This window comes from Paroedura picta, chromosome 1 (assembly GCF_049243985.1).
Source record: "Paroedura picta isolate Pp20150507F chromosome 1, Ppicta_v3.0, whole genome shotgun sequence".
NCBI lineage: Eukaryota > Metazoa > Chordata > Lepidosauria > Squamata > Gekkonidae > Paroedura > Paroedura picta.
Window position 1 is genome coordinate 135,219,828 of NC_135369.1, and position 16,039 is coordinate 135,235,866.

A 16,039-nucleotide genomic window follows, 5' to 3' on the forward strand; every position below is an offset into this window, starting at 1 on the left:
TAAAAGCATGTACCAGTGTAGTAGTTAGTATGTTTGACCAGAACTGGGATCAATTGGGTTCAAATCACTACTTGTCATAAAACTGGCCCAAACTAGATAACATGCTGGACTTATATGATCAGAGCTCCCACAATTTGTTAGTTCAGTTATCAGCATGTCAGATCCTGATATGATTCAAGACTATGCCTCGAGTGAAGCTTAAATCTTTCTGCATGCATTTTTCTAATGATCGTAAAGGTAAAGGTATCCCCTGTGGAAGCACTGAGTCATGTCTGACCCTTGGGGTGACGCCCTCCAGCGTTTTCATGGCAGACTCAATACAGGGTGGTTTGCCAGTGCCTTCCCCAGTCATTACCGTTTACCCCCCAGCAGCAAGCTGGGGACTCATTTTACCTACCTCGGAAGGATGGAAGGCTGAGTCAACCTTGAGCTGGCTGCTGGGATCGAACTCCCAACCTCATGGACAGACAGCTTCACACAGCATGTTGGTGCCTTACCACTCTGCGCCACAAGAGGCTCTTTCTAATGATCCTAGGTAGCTGTTATTTGTGCCACTGGGGAAACATACCATTACAGATATAGGTACCCCAGCAGGGCAAATAGTGGCTCCCCACTGCCCTTGTAGCTTGGGGAAAAAATGAGCTCCTTGAAGGACAGGTAGAATAAAAAAACATTGTAAGTATATATATATATACACACACAATGCTTTGTCCAATAGCACAACAAATATCCAGACTCTGTAACATAGAGTCTGGCAGGATTGCTCAGTTCTGAGATTAGTGGTTCAAGCAGAAACCTGGCAGATGGAGCTGAAATCTTTTTATTTGTAGCTGTAGCTGTTCTGTAACCAAACCACTCTAGGACCCTGAGGAAATGTTGTCAGACAGGACTAACTTCTTCGCAAGTAATGGCCAATCGCTGTGATGAGAGAGAAAGCTTTGAGTGGGAAGCCCTGGAAAGCTGGTTTAAAATATTAAATCAGAAAAGCAGTGTTTTCTAACAATGAGCACTCTAGCAAATGCATGGCCCTGGAGGCACATCGGATTCAATGTTTAAAGCAGGGTGTACTTGCTTTGCAGGAGTTTACTGGAGAGAAGGAAGGTGGACCAGCTGTTCCCACAGAATGCCTTATATTGTAAAGCTTCTTTTATTGATGTTTTGCTTGGTCCTTCTTGGGGAGAGCAAAAAGCACAGGAGGAAGAGATGGACAGGGCAGATAGAGGTGCAGAAGACAAGGTAAGGAAGGAACTGTAATGAAGTTAAATGATCTCTGTTTCCATGTTTTCATTATATATTTTCACTGGGAAAATAATGTGTACAGATCTATGGGTGCTCTGAATTTAAGCACTGCCAGGTGTCTTTAAAAAGGGCATGCATCATATTTCTCAGTGTGAGAAAGAGGCAGGGTGGAAGTTTCCCTGAGTTAATCCTAAATCACTTCCTTTATTCTTTGAGAGCTGTTGCAATGGATCACATTTGTAAGCATTTTCAGAGATAAACAGAGCAATCAATAGAATCTTGGGCATAAATGTTGAAGACAAAAGCATTATCCACTGTGCAATTACTCTGAAATGGTGCCAGTTTATTTGGTGGGTCTGGTCTGCATTCCTTTGTAGATTGAAGGAATGCAAATGGAATAAAACCTAGGGACCTAAAATCTATTTATAAATACCTTTCCTGTTGCACAATAAAAGTGAGCTGCCCAAACATATTCATGCCTACTCACATAAAACCACTATTTAATTCAGTGGGGCTCATTTCTATTAAAAAAAATTCAATTATAGCTGTTTTTAAAATCTAGACTGATAGATAGACAGACAGACATATTTACCTATTAGATAGGCATTCATTGGTATGGTAAGAGAAATCATATACGGTTTGCCAGATTCTCTTGTCATTATGGGGGTTATTTTTGGGGGTGTTGCAAGTTGGAGTCTTTCACTTCATTTTTGGACTATTAGGAATGGAAAACATGTACTAAAGAGCTAAAAGGTCTTAGTAAAGTTGATCAGATTTAGCGCCACAGAGGCAGGCTGAATGGTGAATGTTAGAAAAGATAATCTTCCGAGACTGCCAAGCGAGTTTGAGTGTATTATCTCCCTTGGTTATGTCATCCAGGGGACTGTGGCATCTTATGACCATTTGCCTTGTAAACAAATATGGGTGAACACATCTCATCAAATGGAAACCTTTTGGCCATCATCTACTCATTAGGCATGTGTTCTTCAGCATGCCCCTCTGAACACATCTTTCATGTAAGAGCTGTTAATGTACTGCACGTCTGGGGCAAAACAAGCATTCCAGGCAAATCCATAGCAGAGCAGGGCTGCTGCGTAAACTGTTTAATGGGAGTAGATATTTAGCTTTATTGCTACACTGTTCTCAGGTTTTGCACATGGCAGTATTGCTGCCATTGTCTCCCTCAGTAAGATCCACACAGTGGATGATATGATACCTTTTATTTGGCCAATATCGTTAGTGAACAGTTAACATTCTCTAGTTTAGCAAAAGAATTCACTTTGCCGGCCGCATAACATCTGTGAATCAAACTTTCTATGCTTTAACAGTTCAATCCTTTATAGAGTTACTCCAAGTCCTTTAGCTGAACACGGGTGTCATAGAATCATAGAGTTGGAAGGGAGCTCCAGGGTCATCTAGCCCAAGCCACTGTACAATGCAGGAACTCACAACTACCTGCATTGTGACCCCAATTTCATGCCCATGTGATCCCTGCCCACCAAAAATCTCCAGCATCCACCCACAGTGGCGATTAGCAATTCCTTGGGTATGCAAGGAAGGGCCACAAGAGCCAAACACTGGCACATCCCTTCCTGCACACCCACTCATAATCTGCCTAAATTCAGTGTAAGTAAACACTGCAGGCCAGCTCCTAACACTCCTCAATTTAAGGTTTATAAGGACCAATCCTTTGTATCATTTTGCCATTCATGGAAAAAATACTGTAGTCAAATACTGATGGAAATGAAACCCCCCCCCCCCCAGATTCCTGCCTGTTCCTCTCAGATGTACAAAAATCCACAAAAATTGTATCCAAATGTGACATTTTTCATATGGCTTTCTCCCTGATGAAAAAGCATTGCACTACAATTTTGCCATAGTTGCATTAATAATTTTAAAATGGCTGTCACACCTTTGGCATGAATAAAAGGGGCACTTCCTTTCCAGGAAAAGCAACAAAACAAGGATCTAAGCAATTGCTTCTTCATTCACTACACAGACCCAACTGTATAGTTTACATGGTTGCATACTTACTAAATTATAACACATAGTACAGCAGTCTATAATCATTTACAGTGCTTAACTTCTCCATACTATCATATATTGAGTGAATGAGGGCATGAAGATTTATTTATTTAACTTATGGTGTGTGTAGTATATAGCCAGGAGATCCAAGGATTGTCTGGGAGCCAGGCAAGAGATGTTTGGAGGTTTGCCATTGCCTACTTCCATATCATGACCCCTAATGCTCCTTGAAGAAACTACCGCCAAAATCTTTGGAGGTGTGTCTTCCAAATACTAGCCAGGGTTGGCCCTGCTTAATTCCCTAGATCTGACAGGATCAGGCTTGCCTGGGCTACCCAGGCCAGGTATGTCATGATGAAACTAAACTACACAGTGTATGACTGTATGGAGAAGCTAAGCACAGCTGGTTTGAACAAACAGGATGCAACACATTTGAATAAGAGCTATTTTGAAACAATGATCATTATATGTGACTACATTGTTCAAGTACCATGTAGTCAAATAGCAATGTATTCATAATAAGCTAGCTATCTCTGTTTACCAGAAGCAATGGCCATTTTCATTGTCTTTTTCTGCTAAATCACAGGCTACACAATTCCCCTGTACCCCATTTTTGGCCTGCTTGGATAAAATTTGGGGTGTGTGTGTAGCTTGCTAGTATTGTAATTTTTTAGAATTCCAGAACTGAAGAGTCACTATTGCACATGAATACTAAAGCACCATAGTTGCTGAAGCACATCTTGATCTATTGCATATTATAATTATAGAACAATTAGGCCATTTCTGCATGGAGTGGCTTCTTGCTGGCAAATGCACAAATGCACCACAAAACACAAATGGGGCTGTATTTTGCTTGCCTGATCCCAAGAAGACCATGAACACTTTAAAGAAAATTTCATTTCACCATGGATAATGTAGCTTTGCAGTCCTGCTGCAACATGGACCGCAAACATTTTCTAAAAATAAATACAAAATAAATTACTTAAAGCAGGAAATGGGGAGGGAAAGGCGGGAGCGAGGACAGGATAACACTGCTGAGACTATGGAGCATTTCCCCCTCCATATGGTCTTATCCCTGGTTGCTCACTGGTGGTTCACATGATTTAAGGTGGCAAATCCAGTTTTCTGGATTCCCCAAATCGCGATTTTAAAATGGCCAAATTGCGATCTCAGGATGGCCTCAGGATGTTGGCGACGTAATGTGGAGGGGCTGAATATGCAATCAACATGCCAAGGCTGTCCAGGAACATTTTCCTTGTGCGGAAATGGCCTTATTGTCCAACTATATCTTTAGTCAAAGAACATTAAATGGTAGATGGTAGAGGGCAGGTTAATGAACAGTCGATGAATATAAAATAGTAAACACATTGCAGAGCCTTCCATTAATGTGCTATTGGACATCACAAGTATGTCCCTGTATTGCTGTGTGAAATGTTGCAGGATATTTAGAATAAATCTTTTGTAAGTTACTAGAGGCAAAGCCCGTTGTATCCAGGAATACAACGGGCGCTAGTGCTTGGCAGTGGGCAGAGGAAGGGGAGGAGTTGTCCAGTCTGTAAGGGCATGTGTGTGTTGTGTGGGAGGTTGTGGTGGCATAGAGACAAATGAGACAAATGAGAGCATGGAGATATGGGTGTCAAGAACCTGTGGTGTGGAATGTTTATTGAGTATGGGAGAAGACTGACCTTTGGGAATTTTGGCATAGTGGTTACAGATGAGCTTTCCAGAGCCATGTCTTCAGATATGTGAAGGGGAAATCAGACTGGAGACTCTTCTTAGGGGGAGATTACATGGCAACCAATTCCTCCCAGTTCTGCATTCAACATCATTTCCCTTCTTGTCCCCCTGCCCTAATACACATGGGGTAGTCACAGTACACAGCACACAGGTGTCCACCCTGCTCCTTCTGACTGGCTGGAACTCCTGACTGGCTAGAACTCTGGCCTGTCTTGGTGAGGGCCCTCAACTGGGCTGGTCCCGCCCACTCTCCACCCACATACAGATATGTATACCGCTCCTTGAGTGGTTTAAAGATGGTAGAATTTGGGATGTTACTGCTCTTCAATATTTGTGCTAGATGCTGTCCAGAATGCACAAATGAAGTAGGCAGCGCAGAAGTTTACATGATTCATAGTTGGGATGAAGATGCCGAGCTTTAATCTTGCCTCTTCTTCAACAGTCTCAGAGAACTGCACAATCTTTCCCCAGCCTCCATTGTATCTCCACAGCAACCACAGTAATGTTGAGAGAGAGAGAGACTAGCACAAGGAACATTTCTGCACTAGCAATATAATTCAGATTGTATTTTTAAAGGGTCAACTTTTTCATCCATTTCCACACCGAAATTATCTTCTTCAGGCCCAGACATGAATTGCCCCCTTACTTGCTTCACAGCAAAGGAATCCCCAGAAAACTCGATTTCATCTTTTCATGTTACTTGAATGGGGTCTAATTCGGGACTGTTCAGTGTGGAAATGCATACATTCAGATTTTTCACTGTGCCAGCCATTTTCAGTCATTTTGGTACACCTCCTTTCCCTATCGATGTCCAACCTAGCCACCATGATCCATGCAACGGTCACCTCCAGATTGGTTTATTGCAACTCACTCCTGGTGGAATGAGCTCCCAGAAGAACTGCAGGCCCTGCGGGAGCTTCTGACATTCTGCAGGGCCTGTAAAATGGAGCTCTTCCACGAGGTCTATGGTTGAGGTCAATTTGGACAAGGAGGTCTATATGGCCCGCATCCAGGAGGTGACAGTTGCTAGTAATCATCTGCACCCTTCTTTCTCCCACTCCTTTTTAAGATATTGGGACAACTGAGTTTTGAGGATATTTCTTTTCCACCGTGTATCTTTTGTGAGCTGTTTATGTGATTTTATACTAGGATTTTAATTGGGGTTTTGATTGGGGGTTTTATGGGGTTTTACACAGTTATTGTAACCCACCATGAGCTATAAGGGAGTGGCGGGCAATAAATCAAATAAACTAAACTAAACTTTATGTAGGGCTACCTTGGGACTTTTTTGGAAACTCCATCTGGTCCAAAATGCACATGTGCTAGTCCTTATGGAGACTCAGTGGGGGGCACATATATGACCTGTGCTCTCCTAGCTCTTCTGAGACTGAGTCGGATTCAGGGTTCTGGTAATGAATTTTAAAGCAGTCTGGGACCATCATACCTCTGGGACTGCCTTTCCCTGTATGCCCCTCAAATGTAAATAATAATAATAATAATAATAATAATAATAATAATAATAATAAAGCCAACAAAATCTGTTTGGGGTTCCCAGCCCCAAGGAGATCAGATTGGTGTAACACTCTCCCAAATGAGAACAGAGCCCTGCAAGACCTTGAGTGATTTCGCAGGGCTTGTAAAACAGCTGTTTTGCTAGGACTAAAAACACTGCTGAACTATGCTGGGTTCCCTGTCAAGGTCCCAGTATAGACCTTCATGGACTGAGAGAATGATCTGCCAGCTCTCTCCTTCCTTTTCAATGTATGCCATGGAATGGGCAATAATTCAATTGTTTTTAAGCTGTTTACATTTTAACTATATTTATTGTTTATGGTTCTGTAAATACTTTATATTTGTATTTCCACTGTGTACTCTACCCTAAAAAGAAAGGATCAATAATAAATTAAATTATAAATAAATGAAATAAACTCTGTTGAAGTTGTAGGTCACAGGTGTGTAAGGGAAGTGGCAAATGTTGACAACACAATCTTTTTCTCATTTATTGTACATTTTATGAGCTGCCCTGGAATCTCTGCAAGAAAAGCAGGTTATCAATATAGTATATGAAACTTTTATGTAGTTTTTGCATCCACTTTCCTTCAAGAGCTCAAGATGCCATACATGAGTGATTTTTATCCTTGCAGTAACCCTATTTGATAGTGACTTCTTCAAGGCCATCCAGTGACTGAGCAGTGGTTTGAATGCACAGTTTCCTGGTCCAGAGCTGTCTCCAGTTCCCATGCTTTTTACTTTCTATTTCCTTGGCGACAAGGAAAGGGGCCCTCCTAAACTCTCAAATGGTGGGCACTGCAAAAACCCGAATGCACGCATTTCCACACTGAAATAGACCCCGAAATAGATCTTTTTAGACCCTGCTTCAAAAACTGAAAACTGGATTTCTGGGGATTCCTTTCCTGCAAGGCAAGAGAGGGGGCAATTCAGGTCTGAGCCTGAAAAGGGGAATTTCTGTGCGGAAATGGTCAACAAATTCTACCCTTTATAAACGCAAACCAAAGCAATATCCCCAGTGCAGAAATGGTCAGTGTCTAGCAAGAACAACTCTCTCACCCAGACGTCTCTCACATACAAAAATCACACAGGCAGGGTGAAGTCCTGGAAGACTAAAACGACTTTACAAATAATCATTTCTGCCTGGCCATTAGTCAGTTCAGAAACCCAATACAAGCAAGTACCACTACCCTTCTATTTTTCCCCCCCACTGATGCACACCTACAGCCAGAAAAGGTCAGAAAATTTCTCTTAAGTGGCCCGTGTGGTCCATTATGCCAGTATGCCTCAGGAAAGTTAAACAGCACAAGAGCCAGCAGCACTCTTACACAGAGCATACATTGCTCAAGACTTTAAAAGATGAAGCATCCCCCCCTTCCAGAAACCCTTTGCAAAATAATTGTGATGGTGAGCAGCTTCCATGCGTGTGTCAAAGATGCAAAAACTCAGAAGTGAATATAATGTGCAGTGGAAATATGCTTGTGGAAATTGTCTTCTGAAAAGGCTTTTTGTACCACCCTGTTTCAGCAGCAAAAGAAAAGGGGGCATTTTCTTCATGAAATAGAGATGCCAGCCTCCAGATGGAATCTGGGGATGACTTGGAATTAGAGCTCATTCCAGACTGCAAACATCAGGTTCCCTGGAGAAAATGGATATGGTGGAGGGTGGAGTCTATGGCATTGTACCCCGCTGCAGTCCCTATCCTCCCCAAATCTCCAAGTTTCTTAACCTGGATCTGGCATCCTTAGGCTCCTCATCCCTCTCCAGTGGCCGGGGGGGGGGGGGTGGCCTCTATCATAAAATCAGCTCAGCATAACTGAACTATGGAGCTGCTCTGTTGGAATATGAGGCATATGAATACATTTCTATTTTAGCTGATAACCATGCAACTGTTCAATCATTCTCTCCCCCCCCCCCCAATATTACTATTATTAATTGCCTTGGCCTGGATAACCCAGTCTGTAGCCTGATTTCACAGATCCTGAAAACTAAGAAGAGTCAGCTATGGTTAGAAGAACAATGGGTTTCTATACTCTGCTTTTCTCTACCCTAAGGAGTCTAAAAGTGGCCGCAGGGCCTGCAAAAAGGAGCTCTTCTACCAGGCATTTGGCAGAGACCAGACGTAATCAACAGCGACCAAAGGGCCCCTGCTCCCCCCCCACCCTCCCCCTCAGAATTCCATCAATAAGCCCTGGACCTGTTAGTACTACTATATTGTTATACTGTTATATTGTGCTGTTATTGGTTACAATTATTAGTTATCAATTATACATGTTCTACAGACTGTTTTATGTATTGTTCTTTGTTATGATGTAAACCGCCCTGAGCCTCTGGGGAGGGCGGTATAGAAGTATGATAAATAAATAAATAAATAATAATCATATTCCCTTCCCATGGTTAGATAAGTGGGACTGAGAGGGTTCTGAGAGAACTGTGACTGGCTCAATGTCACCCAGCAGGCTATATGTAGAGAAAGGAGATTCCACAATGGGAGACAAAGGAGGAGACAATTTGGAGAATCAATCATGGCCTTGTAAGCAGCACTAGACATGCCCAGATGGCAGTCTCTGATTAATTGGAGCTCTGTTTTTAATCTATCAAGCTGTTAATCTATTAATGGTAGCATTCTACACTGTATGGAGCTTCATAAAGCCCTCCTTCCCTTCCCTTCTAATGTTAGTAAAATGAAAAGGGCTGTACTGTTTTATATTGCATAAGAAAAACACTTCTCCTTATTGTGTAGGGAAGAAGTAGTATGCACAAAGTTTTCTCTGAAGATTGCCAGATGGCACACAGATCTTTGGAAACCATTGAGATATTTATAACTAGCCTTTTAAACATTTAGAAACCACATGTATGTTTTATAGCAGTGGTTCCCAACCTTTTTATCACCGGGGATGGGTCAACGCTTGACAATTTTACTGAGGCCAGGGGGGGGTAGTCTTTTGCCGAGGGATGTTGCCATCGCCTGAGCCCCCGCTCCACTTGTTTTCCCACCGGCGCCCCTGACTTCCCGCTGCCCACTGGGGGGTGCTGCCGCCATCAGCAGCTGCGCAGTGCCTTACCGAGGAGGAGCCCCAGCCATGGCGGCCGCTGGAGAGCACCAAAGGTGAGCCAGCAGCAGAGTGGCAGGGCAGTCCCCAAGGCAGCAGCCGGGGAGGGGGAGGAGGAGCCGTGGCCTGGTACAACTGATCCACGAACTGGTACCAGTCCTGAACCGGGGATTGGGGACAATTGTTTTAGAGTGTGTTACATTCCAAAACACTGCAATTCTTCACAGCTTCGGTATATATTAGTAAAGATGGTGTATCTGGTATAGAATCATTACTAATTTAGTATGCAAACCAACAACTGGTTGACATAGTGAGAAACTATCTGTTTGCAAATAGAGGGTATGCTGTTGACCTTTCATGAATGTGCCTGGCTTAGAACCATAGGAATGGAAGGAACTTGAAGCTGGGAATATTCAGATTCATTTGCAGCTTGCTATTACATTACCTCAGACTACTGGCCTTTGAGAAGTATCTGGTAGATCTCATGATAAAATAATTAGGAGGGAGAGGTGTTGAATTACTGAAACTTCCCCCAAGAATCTTCCAGTCTTCCTCCTTTCCTTTCCATTTTCAGCTACAAGAATTGTCCACATTCTCTCACCTTTCACATGACTGTGCTTCCTGCTATACTGATTATCTTTTATTTATATATTTGATCTCTATACCGCCCTTCCATATGGCTCAGGGCAGTTTACATAAACCATCATGGGGAGATACATGGAACAAATTAAAATATAACAAAAACAAATACAACAAGAATAATAATCTACCAGAGGTTCTAAATAACACAATTTTAGTGATCTTAAGCAACAATATAACAGGAACAGGAATATAGATAAGGTCCTTAGTGAGGTCAGACTGATTCAGAGGATGTCTGAGGGGGACCTGTGGTCTCAGGCAAATTCCTGTTGGAGGAGCTCCCTTTTGCAGGCCCTTTGGAATAGTGGGAGGGGGAGAACGAGAAAGAGCTCCCGAAGGGCCGGGCGGGCGAGCGAGTGGCGAAGGAGTGGAGAAGGAGGAGGATGCTGGGGGGAGGTGCCAGCCTCTGCTCCCCCTCCCTTTTGCGGTTTCTGGTGTTTTGAAGCCACTCCCATTCAGGAAGAGACCAAACGCGGCCAGCCTGGTGCTGGAGCCTGAAAGCTTGGTGCGCAGGGAATGCTACTCCTTGCTCAGCCCTCTGCTCGCTTCCTCGCTTGCTCGCTCCCTCTTTGTTTGCAGTTAAATAAGCAGAGGAAGCTGTTTCAGTTCAATCCATAGAGGCGCCACCAAAAGCAGCCTCAACTTGTGAGAAAGAGAGAGGGGGGAGGGAGGGAGGTAATCACTAATCCAAGCATACTTTCTTGCTTTCTTTTTTTTTATGGCTCTCTCTCTCTCTCCTCCCCCCCCCCTTCTGATGCTCTTTTACGTTTTATTTGGTGTGAGGAAGGTGTGCAGAAGAGGGGATTGTCTTATACGTCGAGTATATAATAAACTCTATATTTTGAGTGGAAATGTTGGGGGGTCGTCTTATACGCCCAGTCGTCTTATACACCAGCCTTGATCGATAGGTTAAATAATTCCAGATGTTATGGTAAAGTTTAGCAATCATGGATAGGCCATTTTGGACTTTCTGTCTGTCTGTCCGTCCTATTGGTGCTAGATATATATAGAGACTGATTTATAGATCAGTACAACCTGCTGGATCAGACTAGTGATCCCATCTGGATAATGTAGGTCTCATAAGTAATGGATAATGTAGGTCTCATAAGTAACTTTTATTCAATGAACCTTCTTTACTAGGTGCACCAGCAATTCTCTCACACTGCTTTAGTGTGCCTGGCACACAGCTTGGGAACCACTGACGTAGCCCTAGATATGTGGAACTGAAGTTGCAGCTTGTGTTCCTCCCATTTATTATAGGAAAAAAACCTCTAAGCAGAGATGTTTTAGACACCCTGTTCCTATTTTCAATTTAGCTGGGTGTCATTTCTCTGCATCACTCTTCTCAACTGTTCTCATTGCATCACTAATTTTTTCTGCCAGCCAATACTTCTCTGAAAAAGTGGGTTTGGTTCTGTTCTACATTCTCTTGTCGATGACTGGATTAATGGTATTTCCAACTTTGTAGATATTCCTGCCAGGGCAAAAGGCTCATGGATCTTAGTTTATTCTAATCCTCTAGCTGTGATTAGAAAACTAGGGTGCTTTTCTTTTTCTTAGCTAACTGACTTCTTTTCTTAGCTAGCTGACCTCATGACTTCTTTTGGACTGTAATTAAATTCCCTCAACGGAATAGACATTATGCTAACTCTTAAATGAAGAGGTTGCTCTGCTATTTTTCAGCATTAATTTCCATTGCTTCCAAATTCAGGAAGATTCATTTTCTCTTCTGCTCCACAGTTGTAAATATATTAATTGGAAAGGAGTTCTGTTTCCATGGAAACATATTTATAGCAATCAGATAAATTCTTCTGTGTGCAGATTGAACTCTGTTGTGGATTGGGAATGTCACTTGCAGCCAGGAAAATTTTCCTCAAGGCCACATTCAAAGACCTCATATTGAGAACTGAGTATAAAGGACTTTACAAGACCTCTGCCCCACTGGACATTTACTTTTTATTCTATAAAATAGTATAATGAAACCATGGCAATCCAACAGAACGTTGTACTAGTCATTTTAATCTATTACAATATCTTGTTTGGCAAAGCATCAGACTCACTAGAATACCACCTAGGATCATGGGATGAATCCATCATAAAATGGTGCATTCTGTTCCCATGAGCTGTTGAGTTTCTAAACTTAAACCTGCTTATGACCCCACAAACAATTCCAGGGCCAGTACTGCCAGGGGTAGTCAAACTGCGGCCCTCCAGATGTCCATGGACTACAATTCCCATGAGCCCCTGCCAGTATATTCAAATGCTGGCAGGGGCTCATGGGAGTTGTAGTCCATGTACATCTGGAAGGCCGCAGTTTGACTACCCCTGGTCCACACCTTGGGTTTTATTTTAACACACACAATCCCTGCTTTTTTCAAAGGATCTCTTCAGTTCCCAGCTTAGCACAAAGTTATCAAGCTGATATATGCAAATTTGGTTTCTTATTCTACTTAAAGGTGATTATGCAGCAATATAGTTCAGAGTCTTTACCATTTAAAATATTAACACTTACAGAAATGAAGCAAACTTCCCATAGTTTTTAAGGATTGTTTCTAGAATAATGTTTGGGCTCTTGAAATTTCAGTTGGTGCTATTGTTTTCCATTTTAGTCACATATATAAAAAGAACCATGACGTAACAAAAATTCGGAAAGGAAAAACTGAACAGCTTCTGAGGGTAGAGGACCATGATTTCGCCATGAGACCTGCCTTTGGAGGTAAGAAATTGTTTGTACAAGTTCCTTGATAGCAGAATTGTTCATAAATCCAGTCCCATTCCCAAGAGACTGCATTGTCCTACACATTATTACTTTGCTTTGGACAAGCCAAGGATGATGAAAATAGGGGTTGGGTAATTTCCTGATTTCCCAGGAGCACATATGTTACTCCTCAGCATGTTGCCAAATTCCATTTCAGTTTATGTGATACATATATTTTTAAATTTCTTTCTTTCAAAAAACGGGGTGTGGGGAGAATAGCAGGGGGAAAAATAAAAATTTAGCAGCTATTTTTTTTAAAAGAAAAGGGGTAGGGAGTTATATATAAACAAAAAATAGTACAATGGTGGTTACAGACCTATATATAAATTTCTATAAAAGATTTCTAGATAACTGTATGTCAGGTTCTCAATTCACCTGTTTACAGGAGGTGGGCAGTTGTCTCTCAAATGTAATACAAGTCATTTGGCTGCAGTAAGGGCATGGAGGATCTGTTTTTGTTGACCATCAGTTAGCCTCCAAGAGACAGGCAGACAATTTAAAAGTATATAATCATCCTCAAAACTCAATGCACATTCTAATATAGAACTGATATCAGCAATAACTTCCTCCTAGAAAAATGCAATGACTGGACATGCCTGAAGCATATATTTAAGGACACATCCTATGAGTTACAAAGCCAACTTTACTCAGTCCTTTACAAAACAGTCACAATGCTATCCGATGTATCTTTAAAAAATTGTTTTTTGCTGAATATGTTGCAACTTAGGGTCCATAAATTTAGCAGGCATAAACTTTAAGGCTATATCCCATTACCTTGGCAACCTAGCTCCTTATTCCATTCCTTCTTGAGACTCTGCATAATGTATTTGTTAATCAACATCAAAAATTAATAAATAAATATTGTAGTTATCATTTTCTGCATTGATTCAATCAGAGTTTCCAGAAGCAAAGGAGACTCTAAGATACATACTGCAACAACCTACAGATGTTATAGCCTTTTGCTATTCAACAAGTTGACAAATTACACTTCAGCTAAGAAAATGACAAAAATTCATCATCGTAGTCTATCAACTAGTCCAATGTAAAAATCCCTTCATCAGTCCAAGCCTTCCATAAATAAATATTTCTTCCCAATGTTTAGGTTTGGGTTGGCTCATAATGTTAAATTAACATTGTGAAAATGGATAATGTTGGTATTATCATGACTTTATATGCCATAGCTCTCTAGCTGCAGAAACTGCAGCATAAACATGATTCATTCTCGCGTAAGTAGACCCTAATGCATTCCACTTATAAAGGGACTCCAGAAAAGAAGCCTCCAAAGAGCCCGAGATAGATAGTCCAACTGTGAGGAGTGATCCCAATAATTAGTACAAGTTACCAAATATGGTTGATGATGATGGAAACCAAAATCAAGGAAACCAAATCCTCCAAAGCTGCATACTCTTTAAAGACATCTAAGTTGGTAAGAAACCCCACATAAATTCCCAAAATAAACTATTATTTTTATAAATCTATTAACAAGGTATAAGAAAAGGAATTGCAGGTACAATATATAAATAATCCAAAGTATAATATTCATTTTGAGCGTATTTACTTTGCTCCACAAAGGCACGTTTAAGGTTGTCCAAATCCGAACACATATTAGCAATTACAGCTTGTTAAAATTTAGCGTAATCGTGTAGTGCTGTGGGCTGGAAAGTTGTCGGCACAGTGGGCAAAGAGGCACTGTGCCGAGAATAGAGAGGGAGCTTGTGGGCAAACCCTTCCTCAGCAAGGACCCTGATGAGGATGGGAGGAAGTGGGCAGGTGAGCACTGCACCAACAATGGGAGCCCAGACCAGCAGAGCACTGTTGTAATGGGGGGAAGGTGATATACAATAGGGTAAAGGGGATCAGAGAACAGATGATGAGAGTAAAGGTAAGCAGACAGCTGAGAGCTGGCAATGGAGAGGAACAAGTAGGTGAGCAGAGGCCTCAAATAAGATATACGGTAAAAAAATATTTAGAGGGGAGAAAAAGGTGAAAAAAGGAAAACAGAAATAGGGGGCAGACGAAGAAACAAAAATGGTGAGTGAGGGGGAACAGAGGCTGCCTAGGGGAAACAGAAAAGGGCAGGTATGTATGTGCATGGGAGGATGGGAGAGGGGGAAAGGCAAGAGTAATCAGGCTCTTTCTGCACCTCCTGCGAGTCCTCTCGGGTCCTCCATTTTATATTTCTGATTTCACTTTTTGTGAATTTTCAGTGCTCCCTTCAGGGTTTATGACACATGACTTTGTCAGCACATCTCTTTTGGGCATTTATGTGTATCACCGCCCAGATTGGGGTATCTAAACAAGATGTCCATCACAAACTAAAGCTCCTTTAGCCTAGGAATGAGAGGCAGCAGATGGTTAGTTAGTTTCCTTGTATCCTATTTTGGGCTATTTGTTTCTAGGTCTGCCCCAGACATGCACCAGGAGCTCCTTGTTTGGAATGTCTAGCAACCTTTGAAACTTAATTCTCATGTTTTAGGGAAGGGGTTCCAACCTAGATAAGAACCGCAGTATGTGGGGGAAGAGGGCTTAAGCATTCTTACCTATGCCGTTTCCTCACCTGAAGTGGCCCTGGGATCTGATATTTGTTCTGAGAAATTACCCTGAGATTCGTATGTATAGCTCCTCAGTATACATAGGTTTCCCTAACAGGGCAAATAGCAGTTCCCCATTTCAGGTCAAGAAAACAGCATTGGGAAAAGGCAGAATTCTCATCTTCTTATATGCTGCACCACCAGTCTGAATTGGACTTTCACATGTCTGAAAATTAAGAATGAAAAATTGCTGGGAGCTGTGAACAGGGAACCCCCTGCACATTTCTGGTTTGACAATATCTAAAATAAACAGTGTGACCCCCCACCTCCGTGTGAATTGAGACTCAGATTGGAAAGTGGGACACATTGACAGTGACATGTTGCTCCCTCTGATTCACAGGGCAAAAGCTTAATGGCTATCAAGAGTTGTCTCTAGCTCAATCAATTTGATTTTTTACATTGCTGTCAACTCTGCCTATATGTCTATGCATCAACATCTTTGCCCACTTAATACAACACTATTTGGATACAGCACAGAGCCTTTACCA

At 41.9% G+C, this 16,039-nt stretch overlaps 1 protein-coding gene across 2 annotated transcripts in view; it reads left to right on the forward strand.

Annotated features, from left to right (window-relative positions):
• Positions 1-895: 895 nt before the first annotated feature.
• GABRR2 (gamma-aminobutyric acid type A receptor subunit rho2) overlaps positions 896-16,039 on the forward strand; it is a 44,387-nt gene continuing 29,243 nt past the window's right edge. Inside the window, exons 1-2 of one of the 2 annotated variants that reach the window (XM_077304519.1) lie at positions 896-1,236; positions 12,812-12,918. In XM_077304519.1, coding sequence (XP_077160634.1) covers positions 1,019-1,236; positions 12,812-12,918 — 325 coding nt within the window. In that variant the 5' untranslated portion in view covers positions 896-1,018. The remainder of the gene's footprint in view (positions 1,237-12,811; positions 12,919-16,039) is intronic. The other variant, XM_077304510.1, reaches the window with a different exon arrangement.